General features: G+C 49.8%; 11 protein-coding genes across 11 annotated transcripts; 6 read left to right on the forward strand and 5 right to left on the reverse strand.

The window, feature by feature from the left end:
* Positions 1-550: 550 nt before the first annotated feature.
* On the reverse strand, positions 551-1,017 carry N7466_009892 (uncharacterized protein; the record flags this gene model as incomplete). The annotated part of the gene is made up of 2 exons (XM_057169281.1): positions 551-793; positions 1,015-1,017. 2 exons carry the CDS (start codon positions 1,015-1,017, stop codon positions 551-553), a joined length of 246 nt encoding a protein of 81 aa, XP_057016672.1.
* Positions 1,018-1,298: 281 nt separating this feature from the next.
* On the forward strand, positions 1,299-1,991 carry N7466_009893 (mitochondrial 37S ribosomal protein uS12m; the record flags this gene model as incomplete). The annotated part of the gene is made up of 3 exons (XM_057169282.1): positions 1,299-1,547; positions 1,599-1,763; positions 1,821-1,991. 3 exons carry the CDS (start codon positions 1,299-1,301, stop codon positions 1,989-1,991), a joined length of 585 nt encoding a protein of 194 aa, XP_057016673.1.
* A 1,079-nt stretch (positions 1,992-3,070) lies between these two features.
* N7466_009894 (glycosyltransferase family 15 protein) lies at positions 3,071-4,352 on the reverse strand (the record flags this gene model as incomplete). Its single annotated transcript, XM_057169283.1, is given in 4 exon segments — positions 3,071-3,382; positions 3,453-3,773; positions 3,785-4,117; positions 4,305-4,352. 4 exon segments carry the CDS (start codon positions 4,350-4,352, stop codon positions 3,071-3,073), a joined length of 1,014 nt encoding a protein of 337 aa, XP_057016674.1.
* A 691-nt stretch (positions 4,353-5,043) lies between these two features.
* Positions 5,044-7,827, forward strand: N7466_009895 (PAT1 family protein; the record flags this gene model as incomplete). The annotated part of the gene is made up of 6 exons (XM_057169284.1): positions 5,044-5,056; positions 5,104-5,329; positions 5,395-5,548; positions 5,587-6,057; positions 6,111-7,627; positions 7,704-7,827. The coding sequence occupies 6 exons, from the start codon at positions 5,044-5,046 to the stop codon at positions 7,825-7,827; spliced, it is 2,505 nt and encodes an 834-aa protein (XP_057016675.1).
* Positions 7,828-9,255: 1,428 nt separating this feature from the next.
* N7466_009896 (NAD-dependent epimerase/dehydratase family protein) lies at positions 9,256-10,528 on the forward strand (the record flags this gene model as incomplete). The annotated part of the gene is made up of 3 exons (XM_057169285.1): positions 9,256-9,284; positions 9,352-9,586; positions 9,677-10,528. 3 exons carry the CDS (start codon positions 9,256-9,258, stop codon positions 10,526-10,528), a joined length of 1,116 nt encoding a protein of 371 aa, XP_057016676.1.
* A 391-nt stretch (positions 10,529-10,919) lies between these two features.
* Positions 10,920-12,236, reverse strand: N7466_009897 (oxidoreductase C19A8.06; the record flags this gene model as incomplete). Its single annotated transcript, XM_057169286.1, has 2 exons — positions 10,920-11,987; positions 12,060-12,236. The coding sequence occupies 2 exons, from the start codon at positions 12,234-12,236 to the stop codon at positions 10,920-10,922; spliced, it is 1,245 nt and encodes a 414-aa protein (XP_057016677.1).
* A 224-nt stretch (positions 12,237-12,460) lies between these two features.
* N7466_009898 (uncharacterized protein) lies at positions 12,461-13,273 on the forward strand (the record flags this gene model as incomplete). Its single annotated transcript, XM_057169287.1, has 1 exon — positions 12,461-13,273. The coding sequence occupies one exon, from the start codon at positions 12,461-12,463 to the stop codon at positions 13,271-13,273; it is 813 nt and encodes a 270-aa protein (XP_057016678.1).
* Positions 13,274-13,680: 407 nt separating this feature from the next.
* N7466_009899 (Sec1 family protein) lies at positions 13,681-16,180 on the reverse strand (the record flags this gene model as incomplete). Its single annotated transcript, XM_057169288.1, has 7 exons — positions 13,681-14,809; positions 14,878-15,344; positions 15,409-15,611; positions 15,668-15,814; positions 15,885-15,972; positions 16,041-16,078; positions 16,147-16,180. The coding sequence occupies 7 exons, from the start codon at positions 16,178-16,180 to the stop codon at positions 13,681-13,683; spliced, it is 2,106 nt and encodes a 701-aa protein (XP_057016679.1).
* Positions 16,181-16,617: 437 nt separating this feature from the next.
* N7466_009900 (SUV3 family DEAD/DEAH box RNA helicase) lies at positions 16,618-18,937 on the forward strand (the record flags this gene model as incomplete). The annotated part of the gene is made up of 2 exons (XM_057169289.1): positions 16,618-17,897; positions 17,950-18,937. The coding sequence occupies 2 exons, from the start codon at positions 16,618-16,620 to the stop codon at positions 18,935-18,937; spliced, it is 2,268 nt and encodes a 755-aa protein (XP_057016680.1).
* Positions 18,938-19,323: 386 nt separating this feature from the next.
* On the forward strand, positions 19,324-23,016 carry N7466_009901 (uncharacterized protein; the record flags this gene model as incomplete). The annotated part of the gene is made up of 1 exon (XM_057169290.1): positions 19,324-23,016. The coding sequence occupies one exon, from the start codon at positions 19,324-19,326 to the stop codon at positions 23,014-23,016; it is 3,693 nt and encodes a 1,230-aa protein (XP_057016681.1).
* Positions 23,017-23,320: 304 nt separating this feature from the next.
* Positions 23,321-26,945, reverse strand: N7466_009902 (NPA1/URB1 family protein; the record flags this gene model as incomplete). Its single annotated transcript, XM_057169291.1, has 5 exons — positions 23,321-23,653; positions 23,721-24,047; positions 24,102-24,892; positions 24,945-26,729; positions 26,798-26,945. 5 exons carry the CDS (start codon positions 26,943-26,945, stop codon positions 23,321-23,323), a joined length of 3,384 nt encoding a protein of 1,127 aa, XP_057016682.1.
* Positions 26,946-27,074: the final 129 nt, after the last annotated feature.

Raw genomic sequence — 27,074 nt, forward strand, 5'->3', positions numbered from 1 at the left:
TCGAATCAAAGGTGAAGCCGTAGAGATTGATTATGAGGGGGAAAAGATAGATTGATTGGGTAGATCATGTTATCGCTAGTACGACACAAAAATGATGCATCTACTTGGGGTAATCTATATCTGTTATGGTGCTAATTGGGCGTGGGAAGAGGGGTATATAGGTTGAGGATTACAAGTCGAACAAGTCGATCAAGAATAAAGTAAGCCAAAGAAAAGGAAGCCATGAGATCCATCAAATTTAATCAATTATCAGTGGAATTCCATCTTCAGTTGTTCTCCATTCCTCATCGTGGAAAGTAGGTGGCTCTTGGAACTCGTCACCTGGTAGCATCCAAAGTTAGCAAAAAGAAAAAAAGAGCACAAATCAAAGGCAGGATGTATGCCTGTAGACTGGACATATCATCGGAAGATATCCTCCCAAGCAACTTCCAAGTCCGATCTTCATCAAGAGAGCATCCTTGGCGATATCGCCATCTTCATACCTCCAAGCACAGCAGGTTGGAGAATGTTCCATCACGGACAATTTCCAGTTCATTCTGCGGCAACGGGCTCAGCAATGCCATACGCCCGGCGAAAGGACTCCATCTTCATCGCGATCTTGGGTCTGCGCGCCAGGCGAGCAGGCGGGCTTCGAGCGGGTGTGTGGAAGAGGGGATATCTCACTGGCGGTGGGGTGGTTGGTAGAGGAGGCATGAGCGGTAGCGGGGAGAGTAATCTTGTTACGGAGGGTGTCGGGAAGACCAGGCGCTGAGGGGGCACCCTTTGAGGGACGAGTGTGACGGGTTGTAGTGTGCTGCTGACCGGTTTTAGTAACGATATGGGTGCAACATGGAGACTGGGGAATCCGGTTAACGATCTGAATCTACAATTGGTATTGAGGTTCAGTGCATTTTGCCGAATCACTCAACCCCAGTACTAGAAAGCAACACGGGGACCTATGATATAGCATGGCCATCACTAGCGTCGCCCGGGAATGGGCCTGGATGATATCGGAGTCGGAGCTTGGTAACATACCATTATGACGGATGTTCCAGTTTGCTTTGCAGATAAGTCAGAGGCTGTGAAACTGGAAACCTGTTTTTTGATAGGGTGTTCCAAGACAAAGAGAGATCAAGAAATCAAGAGGATGACAGCAGTTGCGGAGGACGTCAGGCAGAGAAGCAGCAGCGCGTCCAGCTCCTCCGGTGTGGCACATAAACCAAAGACGCAGCGATCCATGAGGTCACGTGCCACTATCCCAATCGAACATTTCTAGGGACTCCAACAGCCGCATCATCACGAAGTCCAAACACCCCACAATGCCACGACCTGGCCTCTGGCCCTCCGGGGCTGCGGACTCTTGTCCAGCGCCCAGCTATTTCATCAACACCCCTCCGCACCTCTCCGCCACTTCCACCAACGCCTCCCGTGCCCAGCCCGCGCTCACCTCCCGCTTCAACTTCCAGCCCGTTTTCCGCACTCAAACGGCTCTGACCTGTCACCACTGCCGCCTCATTCTCCAGCTCCCCGATTATCCAGGCGACATACAACCAAGTCCGCTCGGGGCGGTGCGGCCTTCAGTACGCCAGCGCGCGCCGCGGACGATTCGCCGCGCTTAGGACCACCCTTCATTGAAGGGTGTGTGCCTGAAGACCGGTGTCACAAAGCCCAAGAAGCCTAATTCTGGAGAGCGAAAATTCGCTCGTGTGCGCTTGAGTACTGGCAAGGTCATTAGTGCTATTATTCCCGGAGAAGGTATGTATTTGAAGATGCCTGATATTGGAGTTTGCGATTGCGATTATTTCTTTGAATTGGATACTCATTCTCTGGGATTTTTATAGGACACATATTTCCAACAGCACAGTGTCGTTCAGGTTCGTGGTGGCAGAGTCGCAGGATTGTCCTGGTGTGAAGTACCACTTGGTTCCGGTGGTGCGATGGATCTGGGTGGTGTTGGAAGCCGAAACTCTAGCTGCTTCAAGTATGGAACGAAGAAGCCCAAGAGCAACTAGATTGGTCGATACACCATCTGGGATCTGGTTGATATAAGATGCTAGAGCAGCAGGTCAGGAATCATGTTGCTCTATCTTTTTTCTGCTTTCTGATAAGTAAGGCGATTGAATGCCTTTGTTTTTGCAGCACTGTGGTTTTCCCTTTCTTTCTGCCTTGTATTATTTGCCAAGCATAGGCGATATGTTATTTATTGGATCGCATGTATCATTACCTAGTATAGGTAGCAGTTATTTCAAGTTTGTTTATTTTATTAAATCTTGGGAATTGCCTAAAGAGGCTTCCGATTACATTGGGTTTCTTACGAATTATATTGAGATTAAGTATAGGATATTGTGATATTTATTTATTTGTATAAAGTTGCTACATAACCAACCTTAAGTTCATACTACTAGATATTATCATAATTCTCCTCAAGTGCTGGAAGACTCTCCACACTTTGACGGACCAAACACATGTGGTGTATTTTTCCAGTCTGACGATGTATTCAGAAGTTGGTTTATGACCTAGTACAACTGGAAGCTGTTTCCCTTTTTGTATTTTTCGTGGTATTTTCATCCCAGGAACGTATAAAAGTGTTTTAGATACAATCGTTGTCAGACTCAATGTACTGATAGTAGTAAAAACGTTGCTCATCCTGGGAAATAGTTTCTCCGACCATGCATCAAATATTCAGGGAACAGATAAAGGCGCAATCGAGAATCCAAATATAAAATATGGCAAAAAATGGAAGTTGAATCGAGATATGGATACCCGTCTGTAATGGCAGCGCAAAGGAAAATAAAAGTAGAGAGCCTCAAGAGAGAAGTGAAGAACAGAATGTTGGGTCTTCCAGGTCAAGCCTAGAATAGGGCCGCGATTTATCACTCACGGAGTGGTAATGTGGTTTATGTGGGTCAAACGGCGGACAGATACCAACGACAGATTTGGCGATGAATCCCCGATTCGCACCAACAACCAATATCGCACGTCGCGATAAAGTGTGACAACAAGTACGCCAACACCCAACAAAAAGAGTGCCCAATGGCCAAGAGCCAAAGCCATTGCTGCTTATCCCAGCCATCTGGCTTCTGCAAATTGTTCACGTCGAACCACCGTTTTGTGCATGAGTAACCCGCCCAATCAAAGTTCTCGCTCGGCTTGCAGTGGCAGCGAAGATCCAGCCTCGTTTTCTCGCTGCTGGGGCAATGGGTGAATGGAACATGGTATTAGGCAATTTCATTCCAGAAATGGATTTCATCCGCCTTGACATGAGCGAGGCAGCAATCGAGTGGACCGGTGCATCGCCCCATCTTTCGTAGAAGAAGCCACCATCGTGATCCAGGCTGGTGAAATAGTCAATATATTGGTCGGACCGCAACCATTCCAGGCTGCCGATCTCAAAGTTGGACCACTAAATTCAAGTTAGAAACCATGTTGCAAGATCAAATAAGAGCAGATTAGAAGGTAAAAGGGTTAAAGACGTACGAAGTGGCACTTGTTATAGTCTCACCGCCGTCCTCGCTGATGAACTCCATGGCGTTACCCTCCGCGATATGCTCCGGGTGGTTCTTCATGAAGCCCTTCACACTATCCCACAGGGTGGGAATGGTTTCGTAGTACTCCAGCAGACTAATAACAAAGCTGTATTTCTTGTTGTTTTCCTTCATGAATCGGAATGGGTCTCCGGGGACATCGCAGAAGAGCTCAATGCTGGGCTCTACACGCCAGTAGTACTCGTAGTTAATCATCAACTCGTGACGGAAGAAGAATCCAGACTCGTAGCGGCACATGTGGCGATAGCTCTCCGAGTCACCGTAGACGATCTTCTTGCACCCATCTCCAGGCGAGCTGGACGCGCCTTTTCCTCGTCAATCCATTCAGGGTATGACCAGTGCTCCTTAAGAATGACACCATAGTGGGTTGTACCAGATACCAGTGCGGTCGTAAGCTTCTTAAATTCGTCGTCAAACTCGTTATCGTTCAAGAATACCCAGTCATAGTGGAAGTTGCGGTTGAATCGGTCCTCGACGGTGCGGATGGACTTGGCGATTTCCCAAATGTCGGCGTTACGGGCGAGAGTAACAAAGGTGGCGTTCACCCTTTCCGAGGTTTCAGAGACGGGGGTCTGGGGCTTTTCCTCCTTGAACTCTTCGTAGGAAGGAGAGGGTGGGGCAAATGAGGAGCTAGTTGGAATTTCCGAGAGAGGATCGGGAGACAAGATAGAAGAATGTCACTCCCTAGGGTTGATTATTAGTTTGGTGTTAAATTCGATTTCTCAATGTTGCTTTACAGGCTGCAATGAGCATGCCAGAAGAGTGATAGAGAGGACATACGACCAAGGCGAACACCAGGTATCGCATATAACGCGCCGAGACAGACATGGTGGCGAAGGGTTAGGTGCCTTTGAAGGCAGGCAGAAACGAGTGAGTGTGACAGAGTTGATCAGGCCAGCAGAATCGGGGAAGGCCCACGTCAAAGAGATCCCATGTGCAGGGAAAGTAGGATGAATAAAAGAGAGGGGGATAGGAAGAGAAGATTCCCGTAAAAAGTAAAAGAAAACGGTTAAGGGGGAAGAGTTGACAGGGTCTGGATTCGGAGAGGCCGCGCAATGACAATGCCTGCTAATTAAGATGGCGAACAACCGCTTTCAGCCGCGTAACATTTCACCAAGAATTTCAGGGGACACATGAATTGCTGTTTAATAAAAAAATTTAAAAAATATAATAAAAAATCATAGCCTTGTCTTAATCTGCCGAGCACCCTGAAATGAACAAATCCACTTCTTTCTAGCCGTGCCGATCTATAGAGAAGGAATGAATGGACCACGGAAGCAAATTAAACCGGGGACTTTGGCTTTGCTGTTTCACCTCTGGAGCCACATATTACGAGGAAATGATACTGTACTGCTGGTACACGGAATATTACTTAGAAGCCGAGGTGAAAATGCTCCATAAACAGTGAAAAGCAATTTGAGCCTCATCAACTGAATTGAACTTGATATGATGATATATCCCCCACTTTCAATTGTTTATCAACGTGAACCTGAAACTAAACTTGTACGCTGATCGCCGCATGGATTTGGCAAGTTGATGCCTGAGACTTGAGGCACCCGCACTTCCCTGAACTTCCCAGCTTTACTTCATCTCATTGGAAATCTTTCCCCACCATCACCACCTTTATCTCTCCTTCTTCCCCCGCCCACCTCTTCTCACCTATTGACCAAAGATGTTTTCTTTGGCTTCAATACCGCCCTGCCGAGGGACCAGGACCCTGGTCCCTCTGGCTCCCGCGGTTTCTTCGAGAACCCGGATCCCTTCGCGGAGGTTGCCCGGGCTTCGGCGCTTGAAGATGACGACGCGTGAGAACTCCTCTGACCCTGGGATAGCGATCTGTATTTTGGAGTTTTAATTGACTCTCTTCTAGAATTGACTTCGAGGACACCTACGATGGCCTTGGCGACCGACTTGACGACGACCAGGATGAGTTCAACGACGACACCTTTGGCGGCGGTGGCGGAGATAATACCAGTGGAGGAGCTGTCGGCAGAGACTTTGACTTCTTTGGTCGAACTGCTCAGGTTGCCGATGCAATTGGCGAGGAGCACATCCGATACAGCTTGCAGAACCCCCATGCTGCTCCCCCGCCCCGCTAGATGCCCACGTAGCTGCCCAGCCTGTTGCCGAACCGACCACCAGGCGCACTGGCTACGAGAAGTATTCGGACCCTGGATATATCCCGGATCTTCAGGCCAAATCGAGCGTGTGGGGTGTCTCGCAGAAGAAGCCAGAATCGAGTCCAGCTCTGATGCACTCGATGCCCATCATGCCCACCATGCCAGTTGTCCCTAGCCGAAAGATGATGATGAGCTTGGAGGAGGTGGAAGCACAGATGCGCAGTCGAGGCCAGGCTTTCGGGCCTATTCCCACTCAGCCAATTCATCAGCAGATGCCCGATTCATCCTATCTGCGCCACCCGCAGGACTTCCCGACTCTGCCTGATGGATTCCCTACCAATATCCCCCCGGAAATTCTCCGAGCGCAGCTTGAAAAGGGCGGACTACCCCGCATATGTCACACCCTCCACCGGGTATCCAGGAACTCTACGGAGGTCCTGGTCCCGCACCTGGCGCACCCCTGCAGCATCTGCAGAACAACCTTCCTCCCCAAAACCTGCCACCTCAAGGGCCTCGCCATGCGGGTCCACCCCCCGCCCAGCGGCAACAGCAGATGCCACCCCCACCTTCTCGGGGCCCCAACGGTGGACTGCCGGTGATCACTAACCCGCAACAGCTGGTGCACCTTACCGAGGAGCAACGTAACACTTACCTGATGGAGGACGCCAAGCGGGCGAAGCGCAATCACAAGATCTTCCTCTTATCTCGCGGCAATGGATTGATGACACCTCAGGATAAGAACTTCATCACCCGCATTCAACTCCAGCAGCTTGTGGCTGCGGCTGGCAATGTCGCCGACTCCGATCCTGAAGCCGTGCTTGCCGAGGACTTTTACTATCAAGTTTATAGCCAGATTCGTGGCGCCCCACGCCAGCACCCCCACCAACCTTTAGGTCACTTCGCTCAGACTTACCTCCTCCAAACTGGCAACCGTATTGGAGGGCATGGCAACCGCCGTGCGTTCCAGGGAGCGGATAACCACATGCAGCGCATGCAGCAGCAAGTGCAGCGTGCCGTCGAGGCAGCCAAGGCAAAGCCGAAGAACAAGCAACTCATCATTGAAGGCAGTCTGGGCAAGATCTCTTTCAGCAACGCCAAGGCTCCGAAGCCGATGCTGAACCTCAAACGACCCGATAGCTCGGAAGGCCCTCGGCCGAAGAAGTTGCAATCGGACCTGAGCACTAGTGATCGGAAATCTCTTCTGGGTAACATTGAAGCTGTCTACGACGCTTTGATGTCGATGGAGGACATGGAACGCACTATGCCACCACCGCCCGAGGAGGGCGACACAGAGGCCATTCAGGAGCACATGGAATGGCGACAGCAGGTTCAGAAACTCAATCAGAAGTTGTGGCAAGCACTCAAGGTCATGGAACCCATTGTGCCCAACGCAACCACTCCCCACCCGTTCATTGCATTCTTGTCCTACCCGAAGGGTAAGAAGGCCATCCCTCGTATCTTCCGCCACATTGATCAAGAGCAACGGGTCACCATTCTCACCATGATTGTGGTGCACTTGGACAGCTTGGACGTTGTTCGTCTTGCACAACACGCGGGACCTGGCGATGCGCAGTTGCCTGTCGCAGTGCGTGAAGCCATTGATCTCTTCTCACTGGCTGTCATGCCGAGCTTGCTGGGCTACGTCAATGAAGCCCCCTTCAACATCATCATTGGTCTTTTGGGTCTGGTGATTGCTCAAACCCAAGCCATCTCCGTGGCTCGCACCAAGACTGGTCTGGGTATCCTGACCATGTTGCTCAGTCGGGCCGAGATCGTCAAGGAGGCTGGCCAGGCGTCCGAGCGCGATTGGCAGCAGTGGGTGGAGAAGTTCAATGTTCTGTTTGATATGTTGGAGCCTGGCCTGGTACATATCTTCCCTGGGTCCATCAACTCTGGTGACGATATGTACGTGTGGCAATTCCTAGCCGCCGTGGGTATTGGTGCCAGCCCTGAGCAACAGCAGCGTTTGGTGATTGCTGTCAAGTGAGTAAAACCCCGATAGATACTTGACCTGATGTTTAGATCTGGATGCTGACCATAAATTTTTCTTTTTTTTCAGGGATCGTGTCATGGAAACCGTTGGCTACAGCAAGACTCTCCCCGCCGATATGGCTAGCCAAAGACTGGGCAATGTCAACCTGTTCATGCGGGCTATTGGTTTGGACGTGGAACTTCTTGGTTAAAATATGGGTCTGCTTAACCAATCTTTGGGGGGAGGCTTCTCTCCTCCTGCCATGCGTGATGAGCCGATATATCATGTCTTCTTCTCTCTCCGCATATCAGGCAAATCCCATGCCCATCCGTGCCCCAGCTCATTTCTGATGAAATGAGCGTCAACCCCGAGGCCTTCCACACATATTAATGTGGACATGAATTTATGATTATTGAACCTTACGGGCACCTTGGGGACCGCTGAAAATGCAAACCCTCACGTGCTGGCCTCGGGGACCCAGGACATAAAGAGGGTTATCTTCCAACCTCAGCACTGTAGCTTGACCCGACTATTTCTCAGGGTATTTCAGGGAAGTTTTGTCCCTGTGCTGAAGCACTTGTGTTTTTATTCTTGGCTTTGTTTTTTCTTTTCTTTTCTTCTGCTCATACCAATTCATTTCCAAATTTCTTTCATTTTTTCCGTGGGGCAGATTTCCTGGGATGTGGAATCTGCTATTGTTGAGTTTTACGACGATTATGCAATGAGAGTGCGGTGGGTACATACAAGTCTACGTAAAGGTCCAAGGTCATAATTCAAATGTTATGTATTTTAACATTTGAAGAAATAATTGCTATGAATATATAATGTTGAAAGAAAGTGAGTGTATATCTGGAGGCGAACATTTACCGAGTGGATTTAACATAAGGTCCCGCTATTCCAATGAATCGCAGTGCCATGGACCCTGGGCCCGGGCGATTATCTGATTCGATAGTACCTTGGCGCTTTGAGTGGAGCATTTCCAAACGGGGTTGCCGCTTCGGTCCAAATGCACTGAAATGGACTGGAATAGACTGAAATAGACTGAAATGGCCAGTTGTCATTAAATTAGTATCAAGTATTAATGCAGGTCTCAGGTCTCGCCTACGCTTTCCGTCGTCTATCATGACCCAAACGGAGAAATACGGGTTTGAAATTGCTTGGTTTCGGCTTGGTGGCGCTATAATACACCGCCATGGATGATCCTTGCGATCTACAAAAAAAAAATCAAGAACAGAAAAAAAAATAAAAGAAAAAAGAAACAAAGCCGGTTGCATTCAGCCGGATTGGATTGTATTCCAATATCAACAAGATGTCAATTATTTCAAGTGTTTTTTGAAAAAAAGATATTAGGATGAGAGATATGTAAAAGGGAATTATTTAAAAGTATTGAAAAGAATTCAAATATAAATAAGTTAAAATAAGTTACTGGAATTGAATTGAAAGTCTAGAATCTAAATTTATATAACAAAAATCCCGTGTGATGGCGATAGACATTGGCGGCGGTGATTATTACCCGGCTGATTCGAGTGGCGGGATTTCCCCTTAAATGCCTTTCCCCTCTCCACGTAACCTTCTTCCGTCTTCCACCTTCAATTTACTCTCCCAAACTCCTCAAAATATCCTTGTGAATCATTTCATTATGCCTACCGGTGCTGTTCTCGTTGCTGGGTAAGTGATTTCCAAATCCTCAATTTGACCCCACCCATTGCGATCGCAACTAACCCCGCCGCAATAGTGGTACTGGCTACATTGGCTCGTTCACCACCTTGGCCCTGCTCGAGGCCGGTTACAAGGTTGTTGTCGCTGATAACCTCTACAACTCCTCCGTCGAGGCTCTGTCCCGAATTGAGTTGATCTGTGGCAAGAAGCCCCAGTTCTACAAGCTCGATGTTACCCACGACAATGCCTTCGACCAGGTCTTCCAGGACCACCCCGACATTGACAGCGTCATTCACTTTGCTGCCTTGAAGGTATGAATACCATCTTCACTAGCATCAATGCAAGAGATCTACAACATCTCACTAAGAACCGCAATGCTAACTGCGCTCCCTGAAATATAGGCTGTCGGCGAGTCTGGCGAGAAGCCCCTCGACTACTACCACACCAACGTCTACGGCTCCGTCAACCTTCTCCGCGCCATGGTCAAGTACAATGTCTACAACATTGTCTTCTCTAGCTCCGCCACCGTCTACGGCGATGCCACCCGTTTCCCTAACATGATCCCCATCCCCGAAGAGTGCCCTCTCGGCCCCACCAACCCTTACGGAAACACCAAGCTCTCCGTCGAGTTTGCCATCGCCGACACCATCAACGCTCAGCGCAACAATGCCACCAAGGCCGGAAACGAGGCCGAGGCCAAGAAGTGGAACGGCGCTCTCCTGCGCTACTTCAACCCCGCTGGTGCCCACCCCACAGGTATCATGGGTGAGGACCCCCAGGGTGTCCCCTACAACCTGCTGCCCCTCCTGGCCCAGGTTGCCACCGGCAAGCGCGAGAAGCTTGCTGTCTTCGGCGACGACTACGCCTCCCACGACGGCACTGCCATCCGTGATTACATCCACATCCTCGACTTGGCTGACGGCCACTTGAAGGCCCTCAACTACCTCCGTGAGCACAGCCCCGGTGTTCGCGCTTGGAACTTGGGTACCGGTCGTGGCTCTACCGTTTACGAGATGATCCGCGCTTTCTCCACTGCCGTTGGCCGTGACCTTCCTTACGAGGTTACCCCCCGCCGTGATGGTGATGTCTTGAACTTGACTGCCAATGCTAAGCGGGCCGAGACTGAGCTTGGCTGGAAGCCCACCCACACTCTCGAGCAGGCTTGTGAGGACCTGTGGCGCTGGACTGAGAACAACCCTGAGGGATACCGTCAGCAGCCGCCGGCCGAGCTGTTGGCTCAGCTGAAGAAGTGAATAGTGTGATTTAATGGCGGATATCAACATGGTTGACCATAGTCAATACATATATGTTAGCGTAGAACTTTACTAGAATACATGAAACGAATCTCCTTTTTCTAAATTGTTCTTTTGCGTACTAAACATTTTAAGTTGTTTGCATATGTACTTCGGACCGTACTACATACTATTTTTACACGCAGCGAACACCTGCATGATTACTACTTACTATCCTTGAGGGCCATTGTTTCAAATGGTATGCATACCAACCTTAATGAATAAGGAAATTTTTTCTTTTGTATTCCCTCGGAAAGATGTCTAGTATAGTGTATATGCGAAGAACCCAGAATCCAAACCGCATGCATGCCGCTCTATATAACCTTCAAGTTGAAACCACCGCTTTTCCCGCTTATTTAGTCTTCTTATTCCGTCTGGACCCAGGAGTCTGCGCCTTTGCCGAAGCAGTCTCCTTGCGAGTCTCCTTTTCCTTGGTAGACTCCTTCTCCTTCTTCTCCGCCGCTCTCACCAAAGCACTCTCCCTCTCAGCCTCCTCAATCTGCTTCTCACTGAACTCCCACAGTCGCTTGCCAACATCCTCATCCCGCACATCCGTGCGTGCAACATCCATCTCCCGACACTCCTTGATAAACCATCCACCAGCACCACGGCCATACGACTCCTCCATAGCAGCATACAGAACGCTCTGTGCACCCTGGTTCGGCGACTTGAGAACCAACCACCAAAACGGCCAAGTAATCAAGTAAAGCATCAAGCCCCAAAGCGAACCACCAGTCATCCAGCGCCGAGTCCCAGGCGTCCGCGAATGACCGGGATCCACAACCAGAACTCGAGTACAAGCCGGCAGACCATCTGGTCGCGCAATCGAGTTCAAATGCCTCTGGAACGAGTACGCAAAGTTCATAAGCGAGAACTTGCTCAGCGCATAAATACCCTTGGGCGCGGCGGTGATAACCCTCTTTTTATCCTTCGACATAAAGGAACCGGTCATGCCGCGCTTCACTCGCTCCAACTCGAACTTCGCCCCGATATATCCGGAGCACGTGGTGAAGATCACGCGCACATCCCGGTGCGCGGGCTGAGCCCGCAGCGCCGGACTGAGTATGCTGAGGAGATGGAAGTTGGCGAGGTAGTTGACTTGCCACTCCTCGTCAATGCCGTCGATTGTGTTCTTTTTCGCGGATGCGGGGACGGCCACACCGCCGCATAGGATGATGGCGTCCAGACGGCGGGGCTCGGTATTGTCGATCCACTTTGTAGCGAATGTGCGGACGGAGTGTAGGGAGGAGAGATCGACTTGCTCGGCAAAAATGTTCTGGTTGCCTGTGCTTTTGCGGATGTCGTCGATGAATTCGACTACGAAGAGGTCCGAGGGTGGTTGGCGGGTTAGAAGGATGATTTGGGCGCCGCGCGCTGCTAGTCCTTGGACCACTTCGGCGCCTATACCGGATGTTCCGCCCTGTCAGGTGGTTGTAGTTAGTGTTTTGATTCTTTGTGCGTAGGTGATTTGGTAGGAGGGGAATTGTAGTACCGTTATCATCACTCTTCTAGAGTGCATGAGTCGCTCGGAGGTGTTGCGGGCTCCGCCGAAGTAATACTTCAGCGCGGCGAGGAGGATGATCCATGGTGCGAATTTTAGGATTGGCCAGGCATACGGAATGGATGAGATGCCCGACGAGATTGCCTGGGCAAGGATTGGGATAGGCATGCTGGGAGGGAGGGAATTGGGAGGAAGAGTAGGAAGGGCAAAGAAAAGTGGTCTAGCTGAGGAAGCGTGTACGTATGGCAGCTTATCGAATCGTTATCGCTATCGATAAGAATGTCTTATCGCCACAGAACATTCTATTCTTGGAATATCTTCTTCCATACATACAATTCAAGCTTGCTTGTCTCTTAACTCGACTGGGTGCTTATTCCCCAGCGCAGTGCGCCATGTCTCAAGACTACGACGATGAAGACTATTACCTCCCACTAGAAGATCAGCGCGTCTTTGGCGCTGGAATCCGCCGCAAAAGAGTGCCTTTCGTGCGCTCGGGAGAGTTGAATACTACTACCACGCCAGGCTCATCTTCGATCACTGGCACAAATATCGCTGATGCATACCTCTCGATCGTCCTCAAGCAAAACAATACCTCAAATACTTCACCATCAACACCTACGAATACAAATCCCTCTGACGAACCCATCCCGCCACCCCGAACAACTCATTCCGCCCCGCCATCAACAGAGACAAAATCTCCCGCGCCTCCGGATATTATAGAGTTTCGCCCAAAAGATCCTGAACAAGGGCTCTGCGAAGTATGCAGCCTTCCCCTCTCAGATCCACAACAGTCTCAGACAACACCAGCGTTCACCCGTCCCCACGAAGCCTCCCTGGCTCATCAAGTCTGTCTCAAACACTCACACCCACCCAGCCACCTCGACCGTACACGTGCAGGAATGCGCTACCTCTCGACTTATGGCTGGGACCCGGATAGCCGACTCGGTCTCGGCGCGCCGGGGCGGGAAGGTATCCGGGAGCCGATAAAGGGCCGCATCAAGCATGATACGGCGGGGCTGGGGTCGGGACTGGATAAAGATGGAGATCCGATCAAGGTTCCTGTTGTAGTGAAGAGCAAGGTTGTTAAGTTGAACCCGAAGGAGATGAAAAAGCAGGAGGCTGAGGCGAAGAGGAGGGGCGAAAAGATGAGGAATTTGTTCTTCCAGAGTGATGAGGTTTTGAAGTACCTCGGGGAGAGTGCCTAAGACACTCTCTTACATCTGATGTCTTCAAAGGTTGTTGTTCCTTACTGCCGGTATTTTAGAAATATCTGGTTTGGCTGAGCCTGTTTCTGTCATTGGCATTTCTACGATTATGATACCCTATATATAATATACTTACATGGATTGGAAACATTAAAAGAACTGCTGGATTCTAAGTCTGGTAAAGCTTGCTTAAAATGTACTGCAAGTCTTCTGCACTAAGATTTCTCCTTATCCTCAACATACATCAATAAGAATCTACAAACAGTAAATTTCATGACCGAGGCTAGAACAGAGCTCCCGAAAAGATGGTATCACAACAGCGCTTGAATGGAGGCACATCGCACAGCATAGAGATGCGACAGGAAGAAATAGGAGACCATCTGACTGAGCCAAAAAAAAAAAAAAACTTAGAAGAATCGGTATTTCTTATCCTTCTTGTCCTTATCCTTATCCTTCTTCTCCTTGTCCTTCTTGAGTACTTTGCTGCTAGATGAGGGGGGCGGTGTTCCATTGGAAGTGTTCTTCAGAGACATGTTTGACATTTGCGCCGTGGGCGGAGCGGGCGAGCTTGCAGTCGAAATAGGCTTTTTGTTCTGTGCTTGTGCTGCTGGAGCAGGCGGCGATTCACGCTCGAAAAGATGAGCCGGTGCAGTAGGCTTCGGTCGCTCAGCAGGAATATCCAGCCGGCGTTTGTCGACGGTGAGATCACCTACTTGGCGGATGAACAGGGTCGGGGTGAGCATGTGTGTCGTAGCGAGAAAGACATCTCGGTTGTATGCCTGAGAGATTTCATAGCAGGCGCGAGACTCGGAATATGTAGCACCACCAGCCATGAAGACGATGATACGTTGGCGGGGTTGGTCAACACTCCGCGTGCGGGCCCAGGTGGGCTTGGCGCTTCGCAAAGATGTTTGTTGTGAAAGCATGTCCTGTGCGGCCATACTGCCATCGGTATCGGTATGGGGCCGGGTGAATGGGAAGGTGGCGGGGTCCAATGAGCCCCGGATCTGTTCTTCGAGCATTTGCTTGATCGCTAGCTCGTACCGTGACAAGCTGATCTCTTCCCCCTCTGGGGCTGGGGCACACCGATTGAATAGAGGTTGTACTTGGGGTTTATCGTCTTTCAATGGCTTTTCTACCCGTACACCCAGGAACTCAAGGTTTGCAATGGAATCCCCGTTGCGTCCTGGTAAGTCTGAATGCGCCATGAGTTTTCGGATATCCCCGCCTAGAAGACCATTACGGTACATGATGTACAGCAGTATCAGTCGAAGTCGGTCAGTATGGCTGACCTGGTCATCATCGAGTAACTGAACGAGTTGCGCTGCCAGGTTCTTTGCCTTCTTGTAATTTTCATCAAGGCCAGTAGCAAACGATTGCTCGATGGAGCTGACCTCCGGCAATTTGTTTTTCTGGAAGTGTTTCATGCACTCTTCTGCCATGTTAAGGTGCAAGGTGTAAGCATCCTTACCCTCTGTGAACTCGGTTAATCCTCCCAGCATATCCTTGATTGTGTTCACACTCGTTTTGTCGTTACTGCGAAGACTATTGTCAGCTTGACTAATTGATGGAAATTGAGCACTAATCATCACTTGGACACTCACTCCTCGGCAAATTGTGGGTTGGCAGCTCTGAACTTGGCGAAATCCTCTCCAAGCTTTCCAAGTAGGTCCTTCATGTGCATATGTCTATATGACACCCACACTTTATCATGTTCTCCAATCTCCATGTCCTTTTTTTCTTCATTATGTTCGCCTTCATGGAGCACGGTTTGGTAGGTGACCTTGTCCCCATCTTTGATTGGAAGTAAATCATGAACCATAGCCTGGAAGGTGAACTCGTGAAGAAGAGGAGCGACAGTGTCAACGGATCGGTCCACGATGAGCAAAACACCCCGAGGTCGATTGGTTTGTGGCGGAAAGTCACGTTGGAATTGGGCGAACTGATCTAATTCATTTTGGACAAATCGCGCTAAATGGGAGCAAAGGACGGCAGCTTCGTGGGCAGGAGCTCGTGGCTTGTAGTAACGGATGACCGGATACTCCCCTAAGCAAGCACAGAGGGATACAATCTTGGAGAGGTAAAGGGTCAGCACGTTTCAGTCATAATAATATCATGGACCTTTGGCGGCTTACCTTTTGAGCCAGCTCTTGAAGATGTTTACGGATCAAATTGTTGCAGCCTGGATGGAACAGAATCGGGAAGCTGTACGGATCGCGGAAGGTGATCAACTGTGACTCTCGGGGAAAGAAGCTGATGTTCATGATGCGGTAGTCGGCAATACGCTCCCTTGCCATTTCAGATCGGTCAAGGCGTTGCCGTATCTGTGGATCGAGGACTGTAGATACCTGTTAGCCAGGCTTCTTGGAACTTCCGGTGTTGCCGCCCACTGACAAGAGGTCCAAACCAGGAACGCCTTCCGGTACCGTTTAACTTCAAAGTCGGCCATGAGACAATCCACAATCCATGACTCCGGGGACAATATGTATAGCGCGTCCATGTCCGGGTTGGACGGCCGTCGGTGTTCGATCTGTTCGACATCTGCGGGGTGGTGATTTTTTTTTCTTAGCAAGCCACTTCTAGTAAAATTAGGCGCAAAGGGCGGACTCACTGGAGATATTCAAGTTGAGAATTTCTTCCTCTTTGACGGCACAATTGATTACTCTCCTACTCTGTTCGTCGACCACCAAGACTTTCCACTAGACGGGGGAAGCAAAGACGTCAATATTTTGTGGTAGCGGGGAGGGGGAAAGCGTGAATAACGTACTTCCTGACCGACGGCATGGCGGATCGTGCTTAGAATGACTATTCAGACAGATAACATCAGATTAGGGGGGGTTTTATCCTTCATATACACTAGGGAAGGCACTTACTGTCACGCTGGATCTCGATTATAGAAGCGCCCATGTTTGGCGGGCCACGGATTTGGGAGCTGCAGCTGGATGTAGATGGAGGCGGATTCCACAGGAGGTGTCCTTTAGTTGTACGAAAGGCAGAGGGCGAAAGGAAATAAAAGCCGGAGGAGTAGGAGTACCCAACTATGAGTTAGGTGGCTTCGTATGAGGTATATGAAGGGGAAGTGGTTCCCCACCATTAGAGCTTCGACAGGGAAGAAGTGGATCTCCGGGTGGCGCGCCAGGGAACGCATCCCGATAAGCAAATGTGATCACTTTTTTTTTCTTTGGTCTTTGACTGAAACCACAACTGAAACTCGTTAACCAGTATTTTCTTAAGTCTACCGTGGACCATTCGATCACCCTACGAATCTACCATTGAAACCAACCCACCCCCTATATTCCACTCGAACTCCTCCCCCGTTCTGCCGGAATCTCGCGCATCCAGTGATGCAGCCATGGACCGGCAGAGGCAGCCGTTCGCTCCTTTGCGCCTTTCGCTCGCTCTCTAGACCTACCGAGCGACATTTCACGACAAGTTCTTCCCTACAAAGAACGACCAAATCCGTCTTAAAAGCGAAGCTCAAGCAACAAGCTGAGGCTTTAGCCAACAGGAATGGCAAGAATGGCAAAGCAAACTCGAACACTTCTCGACAGGATATTACCCGTGAACGCGATTTCCAGACCGTGGTGGAAACTGCATTGCGCGACATTGACAAAAAGCTTCGTACAACAGGTCAATCGTTGGAAGGATGGGTACGGTTCGAGCGCCGGGTGCTGAATGCTTGCCGTCTGGACGATAGGGTAGCAGCATCAGGGAAATGGACTCCGTTACTGGAGCTCAAGGGCGTTCTGCGAAAGACATATCTCTCCAAAGGAATCCAAGGAATACGGGACGAAGTGGAATACATGCTGTTTGCTGAAGATGTTACGGCCAAGTACTCGACTTCCAATGTCGAAGCGCAACGGAAAGTGGTTGACCTTCGCTTCCCCGCGGAATGGTATCCCAATGCACGATCAATCCAACGCACAATCCATTTACATGTTGGCCCCACAAACTCGGGCAAAACATACCACGCGCTGCAGCGGTTGAAGCAAGCCAAGGCTGGCTTTTACGCTGGGCCATTAAGACTGCTTGCACAGGAGGTATATCATCGCTTCAAAGGCGAGGGTATACCGTGCAGTCTAGTCACAGGAGACGAAGTTCAAACACCCGAGGATGGCAAGTCACCTCGGGTAGTGAGCAATACGGTGGAGATGGTTAGCTTGGGACAAGCCTTCGACGTTGGAGTAATTGATGAAATTCAAATGATTGCAGATTCCAATCGAGGATGGGCCTGGACTCGAGCTGTGCTTGGGTGTCAGGCTTCAGAACTTCATCTTTGCGGTGAGACACGTACGGTTCCGTTAATCCGTGAATTGTGTGCTCTCACTGGAGACATTCTGGAGATTCATAATTATGAGAGGCTCAACGCTCTGGAAGTGATGCCTAAAAGTCTCGGCGGTAATTTGAAGAAACTCGAAAAGGGAGATTGTCTGGTTGTTTTTTCTCGAGTTGGAATCCACGCCTTGAAGGCAGACATTGAAAAAATTACTGGACGACGAGCTGCCATGGTCTATGGCGGTCTCCCGGCTGGAATTCGAACCCAGCAGGCGGCACTTTTCAATGATCCAGACAACGACTATGACTTTTTAGTGGCAAGTGATGCGATTGGTATGGGGTTGAATTTGTGAGTACGGTTAATCAACTCAGCCTGTGGGCCCTTACTGACCCCAGTGTAGGAGCTGCAAACGTGTCATTTTTGAGACTCTGATTAAAAGAACACCTGCGGGATATGTCCGATTAACGGTACCTGAAATCAAACAGATTGGCGGACGTGCTGGTCGATACCGCCCCGCCGGTGCCACCGATGGTAGTCAAGATGGAGCCAACATTGGTCTGGTTACATGTCTTGAAGACGTCGATCTCCCCTACATCAAAGAAGCCATGCAAACCGAGCCCCCGCCTCTAAGGGCCGCTGGAATTTTCCCGCCAGGATTTTCTATTGAGAAATTCGCGTCTTACTTCCCCAGAAGCGTTCCCTTCGAGTACCTCATCAAGCGAATGATCGAACTTGCCCAGATGAGCCGCCTTTTCTTCATGTGCGACTCGAAAAGCCAAGTGGGTGCCTGCCAGCTCATTGATTCCGTGAATGGATTGGGGATTGTGGACCAGCTATTCCTCATGGCCGCGCCTTTGGAGACCAGAAACCCGTATATGCGTGATATTAACTTGGCATTTGTCGAATGCATCGCCAGCCATACTCAAGGCAAGTTACTGGATATCCCTCATCTCAACCTGGAAATCCTAGAAAGACCTGTGTCTGGAAATAAGGAGTACATGTATGAGTTGGAGGCGCTTCACAAGGCTATTATCCTTTATTCGTGGCTGAGCTTCCGGTTCGGAGGTGTGTTTACGGATCGCACTCTTGCAGCACATATTAAGACACTCACGGAAGAGAGACTGATCCGAGCATTGACTGAGTTCTCGGCTAACAAGCACCTGCGCAAGGACGCATCCCTGAGACGACAGATCGCACTTCAGAAGCAGATCTTGAGTCAGCAGAGTGTCATTGGCGACGACCTTGTCTCCCCAGATCAGCAAATGGAGGACACGCCCGATGAAATACCTGACGAGATGACCGAAGACATCTCTGATCCAGTCGAAAGCCAGGAAATTTTAGAGGACTCTGAAGATTTTGTGGAAGAACCGCAGACGCCTCGTGTATAATTTACGGTTCAGTGTAACAATAGCACATGCCCACTACATTTGTATATTAGATTTAAAGCACAATCTCAATAATTCACTATACGGCTAGATTGTATTACCATGATCAAGTCAAACTCCATGTTAGCTAAAACTCCAGGTACGGTTCAAATAGTACTAGGCAAGTAGTAAACTGAGCTCTTCATAGCTTGGCTCTTATCAGGCTTATCTTATCCTTATCGGTGGCGAGTATTCAATGTTCGGGCGGATTGATTTTCCTTCCGCCTTTCTGGAGTTGAACCTCAAAGTTACATTACATCCCATGCTCCGAGCTTTTACTTTTTGTTCGCCTTCGAGTTCCGCCCTTGGTCGCTTTTGTTTTGCCTTTTCAATCTCTCGGGCCTACCGCCATGGATGACCTGGAGTCGCTGGAGCTGCTCTCACTCGTGTCGCGAGTGACGAACGAGCTCCAGAACCACCTGGGCATCAACGATAAAACTCTCGCCGAATTCGTCATCGACCAGCACCTTAAATGTAATGGCGCATTTTCCGAGTTCAAGCAGGGGCTCATTGACATGGGTGCCGAGTTCCCACAGAGTCTGATGGAGAGTATCGATCGACTGGTTCTTACCATGCATCCGAAATACAAGTCAAAGAAAGCAGGAATAAGCAATGGTGACGTGCACAATGGCGATCTCGATAATGGCTTGGACGAGTTTGATGCCCTAGAGAAGAAAGCGCGCGTGTTCAAGGGTCTTGCAGTCCCAGACACAGAGAAGCGGTGGGAGGAAAACGATTACTTGGACGCAGAAGCCGATGAATCACAAGCCGGCGCAATGGACGATACATTCGCTATGTTAGAGGGACTGGCCGGGAAATCAAAGGACACAAACCCACAACCTTCGAGAGACAGGGATGACCGCCGTCACAAACGGAGCCGCAGCCCGGAGTACGAGGACAGCCGCGGACGCCGACACAGAGATAAATACCGCTCGAGGTCCCGATCGCAGCGTCGCGGCAAGAATGACGATCTTGTGGACGAATATGGAAGATCTATCGATAGATACAAAGACCGAGAAGACGGCCATCGCAGTGGGAAGAGCGAGCGCCGCAGACGACGAGACCGCGATGACGACGATTTCCGGCCACCTGTTGAGCTGGACGACCACCCCCAACTTTACAAGATTTACGATGGAACTGTGACGGGCGTGAAGGATTTCGGCGCCTTTGTCAACCTGCAGGGAGTTAAAGGAAAGGTTGATGGCCTCGTCCATGTCTCAGCCATGCAGGAAGGTGCGCGTGTAAACCACCCTTCAGACCTTGTGTCTCGTGGACAGCCTGTCAAGGTCAAGGTCGTTAGCATTGAAGGCACTCGTATTGGTCTCTCTATGAAAGAGGCCGACCAAGCCACTGGAATGGATCTTATTCCTCAGCGACGTTTGGCCTCAGGTGCGAACATGCAACGACTGGACGGAGGGGGCCCCGGAGGTGATCGGTATGGCGGTCTTAGTGCCGATGTACCCGTCATTGTTGAAGATGACACAAACGGCCGGCCTATGCGAAATCGAAAACGCATGACCTCGCCAGAACGCTGGGAGATTCGCCAGCTGATTGCCTCAGGTGTGGCTTCTGCGGCAGACTACCCCGACTTGGAAGATGAATACCACGCTACCCTTACCGGCGAGGGGACATTTGAAGAAGAGGAAGATGTCGATATTGAAGTCAAGGACGATGAGCCTCCTTTCCTGGCTGGTCAGACCAACCAGTCACTAGAACTTTCTCCAATTCGTGTTGTCAAAGCCCCCGATGGATCGATGAACCGCGCAGCAATGTCCGGTACGAACCTTGCCAAGGAGAGGCGCGATTTGAAACAACAAGAGGCACAAGACAAGGCCGCCGAACGGGCTGCTGATGTCGACCTCAGTGCACAATGGCTGGATCCCATGGCTGATCCCGAGGACCGACAATTCGCTTCAGAGCTACGCAGCAAGCCGAAGGACGAGTCAGTACCCGAGTGGAAGCGAGTCACGATGGGTGCGGACAGCAAAAACCAGTCCTTTGGTAAACGGACAGATATGCCTATGAAACAACAGCGTGAGAGCTTGCCGGTATTCAAGTTCCGTAAACCTCTACTTGATGCTGTGGCAGACAACCAAATTATGATTGTCGTTGGTGATACTGGTTCAGGAAAGACCACGCAATTAACGCAGTACCTAGCCGAGGCCGGGTACGGAAATAAGGGAATCATCGGCTGTACTCAACCACGTCGTGTTGCTGCCATGTCCGTGGCTAAGCGTGTCTCCGAAGAAGTTGGTTGTCGTCTAGGAGCTCAGGTTGGCTATACTATTCGATTCGAAGATATGACAAGCCCGGAGACAGTGATCAAATATCAAACCGACGGTATGCTTCAGCGTGAGATCTTGGTCGATCCCGATCTTAAGAAATACTCTGTGATTATGTTGGACGAAGCCCACGAGCGGACGATTGCCACAGATATTCTTTTCGGATTATTGAAGAAAACTGTCAAGCGAAGACCTGACCTGCGCCTTATTGTTACCTCAGCCACATTGGATGCCGAAAAGTTCTCGGAATATTTCAATGGATGTCCTATCTTTTCAATTCCTGGCCGAACATACCCTGTTGAGGTCATGTACTCAAAGGAGCCAGAATCCGATTACTTAGATGCGGCACTTATCACCGTCATGCAAATCCATTTGACCGAAGCTGGTGGTGATATTCTTCTTTTCCTCACAGGTCAGGAAGAAATTGACACGGCGTGTGAAATCCTCTACGAAAGAATGAAAGCTCTAGGGCCATCGGTCCCTGAATTGATCATTCTTCCTGTCTACTCTGCCCTTCCCAGCGAAATGCAATCGAGAATTTTTGATCCCGCGCCACCAGGAGCCCGCAAGGTAGTCATTGCAACAAATATTGCCGAGACCTCAATTACTATCGATAACATTTACTATGTCATTGACCCCGGCTTTGTCAAGCAAAACGCCTATGACCCGAAACTCGGAATGGACTCTCTTGTGGTGACACCCGTTTCCCAAGCCCAGGCTAAACAGCGTGCTGGACGTGCTGGACGAACAGGCCCAGGAAAGTGTTTCCGACTTTACACTGAAGCGGCTTATCAATCTGAGATGTTGCCAACAAGTATTCCCGAGATTCAAAGGCAAAACATTTCACATACCATTCTTATGTTGAAAGCAATGGGCATTAATGACCTCCTCCACTTCGATTTCATGGACCCGCCACCCACAAACACTATGCTTACTGCTCTGGAAGAATTATATGCCCTTTCTGCCCTAGACGACGAAGGTCTCCTTACTCGCTTAGGCCGAAAGATGGCTGATTTCCCCATGGAGCCGGCTCTGGCCAAGGTACTCATTGCTTCTGTCAACATGAGTTGCTCAGACGAAGTGCTGTCAATCGTCGCGATGCTTTCAATCTCAAGCCCATTCTACCGCCCGAAGGAGAAGCAGCAACAAGCCGACCAGAAGAAAGCGAAATTCCATGACCCCATGGGTGACCATTTGACCCTCTTGAACGTCTATAATGGATGGAAGAATTCCAATTACAACAACACCTGGTGCTTCGAGAATTTCATTCAGGCTAGACAAATCAAACGTGCCGAAGATGTGCGCAAGCAACTTCTCGGTATCATGCAGAGATATAAGCATCGCATCATCTCCTGTGGCCGAGACACTACCAAGGTGCGACAGGCTCTTTGCACCGGTTTCTTCCGCAATGCTGCCCGCAAGGACCAGCAGGAAGGCGGTTATAAGACGCTCGTCCAGGGTACCCCTGTATATCTTCATCCGTCGTCTGCGCTATTCGGCAAGGGCTCGGAGCACGTTATCTACCACGATTTGGTTCTCACGACAAAGGAGTATATGCACTGCACTACGTCTATCGAGCCAAAGTGGCTTGTTGAGGCTGCCCCCACTTTCTTCAAGGTTGCGCCTACAGACCGTTTGTCTAAGCGGAAGAAGGCAGAGCGCATCCAGCCTCTGCATAACCGCTTTGCTGGTGAGGATGACTGGCGTCTTTCTGCCCAGCGTCGTGGAGGAAGGGGTGGTGGTGGTGGAACCTGGGGTTGATCGTTTTTTTTTGGTTTTTATGTGTATGGATGGAGGTTTTGCCGTCCTTGTGTACCTACTAGATATTGCGTTGTTGGAATATAACCCAAAGGAACATCGAGAGTATCTCCTCACATGTGGAAGAGACCCTGAACATGGGTACTATACATTTTGTTATAAACAAATTTACGCAGGATGCCCTTTAACAAAAACAATTTGAAGTTTCTCAAGATTCAAGAGAATAATGATTCATTATGACAAAAAACCCCCAAAAGCCAAGTCTAATTTTGAATGAATTATGGTACATCACGGTTGTCTTTTTTGCCTATGCGGCTGCAGTCTCGATCTCCTCCAAAGCACGCTCAACGGTTCCAGCGCTCCATGCCTCGATCCGTTCACGGTCCGACGTATCATATAGCGCGCGTGCAAGAGCCGCAAGAAGAGCTGCCTCTTTACTGGAAGGCTCTGTCTCTGAAGTTTGGATTTGGATCCAGCTCATGACAGCGGAACGAGTAATCAAGGTAGTGCTCCCGTCCACTTGTGTGGCACGGTAAATAATTTGCAAGATCTTTCGGCGGGACGAGTCGGTCAGACTTGGGGATTGGTAAAGAGATAAGATGCGCTCAAAGACATTTGCGCGGCGGTAAATCTCCATATCCTTTACGAAATCGTTAGTATTGAGACATATAGTAAAGCAAGGAAGCAATTAGGGTGCTGAAACTTACAGCTTTGCTGCGGAGACCTTTGACGAACAGACTGAGCAACCAATCAATCTCTTCAAAGTATCCGTCGTCCAATTCGGGCTCTTGCAGGAAGATTCGGTCGATCCAGTAAGACGGAATCTTCTCAACTTCCCAAGATGGGGCTTTTTGTAAGAATTTGTTCACTTTACCGTAGACTTTGTGGAGGGGGTTGAGGAGAACGGAGAGGCAGTTAGATGCACATTCGCCAACGATCCAAGGAATGGGCTTCTCGAAGCCAATGCTGCTTGCGGTTTCCAGCAATTCTCCGGTTAGAGTGTACACGGTACGCCATTCAGCATAATTTGATTCCTGGGGGTGTTAGTTCGATATACAAGGCCGACTAATAGAGTTATACGGGCATACCTTCAGCTTAGCCATGAAGCGAACCAGGTTGGCCACAGCTTGTCTTCGGACTTCTTCGTGCTCAGAGCAAAGACATAGAATGAGCTGATCGGCATGGCCCTGTTCCATGGCTGCCTCGATTTCCTCCCTTTCCCATTTATGTAATGCGTTGTGGGATGTGCCCTCCGTGGGAAGAGATCCAAAGATCTCCTCCAGGTCCACTGTAGAAGCCTTATCGCCTCCAGTTGGTTGGGTAGGACCGGAGTCAATGTCCATTTTATCTTCTGAATCCACCTCCTCTGTGCCCTTGAAGCATTTCTTGAAAAGAGAGCGCATCTTCTTCGCTTCAGTAGCCTCCATCAGCGAATCTCTAGCAGCTTTCAGAGATTTACTGCTTTCACCCTCCTGTTTCAATTGTCCCAGGAACTTGGCGATCCAGGCAGCAACAGCGGCCTCCGTAGTTTCATCACCTGCCTTGACAACAAAAGGCCACTGTTCAATAATGGCCGCGACTATAGGGCTTGTGGCGCTTTCATCTTCGGATAGAGATGCAACGAGGTTCAGGTAGTGGACGGGCTTCTTTGCAACTCGAGACACGCAGTTGTCAAAGAAAACCAATTGCTTGTGCAACTCGCTTCCAGAGTCTTCAAGACTGGACAAAAGAGCGTTGAACGCCTTCGGGGCATTGTGTAAAACAGAGTTCTCTACCAGGATAGTTCTGAGAAGAATAGAAATCCGCCGGGAAGAAATCTTGTCTGAAGTGTCGATAAGAACTTTCAGAATGGATGTGAATGGGGTATAATTCATGGAAGCTGGAAAAAGTCAGAAATAAAAATCACACGTGCCCAAGGGACGGTAACCTACCTGGTTTTTGCCACCAACGTAGCGAGGCAGATTGTTGAGCAATCTGCAAAACGCTCTGCAACTGGCTCAAGAGCAGCTCGGAATCATCCGCGCTGAGCTCCGAGTCTTCTAGTCGTTTGAGTACATCGACGAGGACCAATGAGACATCGAAATTTTCCTCAAGTGCAATGTCAGGCATGATTTCATAGTAGCAAGTCAGTAATTCGGCAACGGCTTCTTGCTGTTGCAAATCCTCCTTTGCAGTTCGTCGGAAAAGAAGAACGACGTCTTTGACTTCGGGACATCTGCGAGAGAACTCGGCCAAAAGCTTGGAAGAGGCCTGGGTCCAGAACAATTGAGCTCGACCATGATCGGCACGGAAGATCTTCAAGACAGCTCGCAACTTTGTGAAGGCCAGAGTTAACATGCGCACAGCGAACAAAGTGACAATCTCCGCATTTTGATTCAAGCAGCGGGTCATGATCTTCTGGCTCAATGGACGGGGAAGGATGTTTTCCGCGACGACCGAAACTGGTGGTGGTAACATAGGTTGCTTTTCTTTCCAGCCACAGTTCGTCGGAACCGGCAACTGTACGATGGAGAAAAGAAGAGCTGACTCGGCCATCCAAGAAGGAGTTGCCTTGGGGTCAGATGTGAACATGACTTTCTTGGTAAAAAAGTCGGCGATCAGCTCTGGTGCCACCTTGAAGATTGTCACCAACAACTCAATTTGCAGACTGTCCGCATCGGGGCGAAGACATTGAATAAGATGTGACAGAGTGTTGTTTCGAACAGGAATTGTGTCTCGGTACTTGTCAACGTAGATGGGGGAGTCGAGGCCCAGTTCGATAGAGGTATCATCTTCAACCAGAGATTCCGGGTCGGTTCCGACTGGATACCATCCAGCTTCGGGAAGCAGAACGCCCAAGCTAGCAGACTTACAGACGTTCAGCAGAATGCGATGAATCTCGTTCGCAATTGAAATTCCCTCAGGGTTTGGTTCGTCTGATTCTCGGTCGTAGCCGTAAAGAGTGACCAGTTTTTCCATGTTCCACCGGTTGAAAAACTTGCTCTTCGACTTGCGGGATAAAGCGGCATCTTGCACAATATCCCTCTCAATTGCCTTGATAGTTTCTAAGACTGTCTCCCGTGGATCCTTGCGCAGGTAATCAAGGAAAGCCCTGGTGAGCTTGTGTTGCTCGATGATATCACCCTTTTCTAGATGTTGCTGCACTCTCAGATTGGCCAGAAGATAACGTTGAGCATTTCGCCGAAGGGTCGACTTTTGTTGAGATTCGCCATCTGCGGTCTCCAGCTGTGCCTTACTTGGTGTCAAGAACATCTCGAGACGCTTGAAAGTGATGTGACGGCGAAGATACAGTTGCCGGGCCACGGCACCGCCATCGAAAGTAACGATCTCCGTCAGCAGGCGGAGACAAGGCGAGATAAGATGCTCTTTAGACTTGAGAGCGGTCAGGCCACGGTTGAAGAGCCTTAGTTGATCTTTTTGCAACAGGTGCTTGCACAACGCGACGCCAAAATCCCGGAACTCCAGGTCGCCGGAGATGGTCTTTAGAAAGATGGCAAGCACGGACGGAACATTGGTCAACAACATATCATGGTTGCTGCTTTCTCCATAGCTCCAGGTTTGAGTGATATCTGAGAAACAGACGGCCTCGGCACCTTCTTCTTTGGCGGGAGTGATTTGCTTATCGCAGTAGCCTTTCAGAATACTCAGCTTCTGAGTCTTGTCAGTCTGAGTGGCTTCTCCAATTGACAGAAGAAACTGCTTAAATTGGATGATTCCTGTGGGCCTTGGTCAGTCCGAATCCTTACCGGGCAACAGCAACCAGCGCCGGAGTATCATGGCTCACCTTTATTGGCCAGCTGGGGGTTCTGTTGAAAAGTCAGCAGTCCACGGAGCTGTGCTGGGGATGTAAATGACACATCCTGCTTTGGATGAGAATCTTCATCAAGCTTTCTCCTCTTGACCCTAAATGGGTGCTCTGTGACGTTGGCCATATTTGGAGAGTTGGAGGTGTTATTTTTTTTTTCTCGTTCTTGGATGCGAAGTTCCGATGCCATCGAAATTTCACGACCTCTGATTGGTCAACTTGGCTCCGCCCAATTTTCCAACCTTAAAACATTTTT

Source organism: Penicillium verhagenii (assembly GCF_028828195.1).
Source record: "Penicillium verhagenii strain IBT 33310 chromosome Unknown utg000010l_segment0_segment0, whole genome shotgun sequence".
In the NCBI taxonomy this organism is placed as follows: domain Eukaryota; kingdom Fungi; phylum Ascomycota; class Eurotiomycetes; order Eurotiales; family Aspergillaceae; genus Penicillium; species Penicillium verhagenii.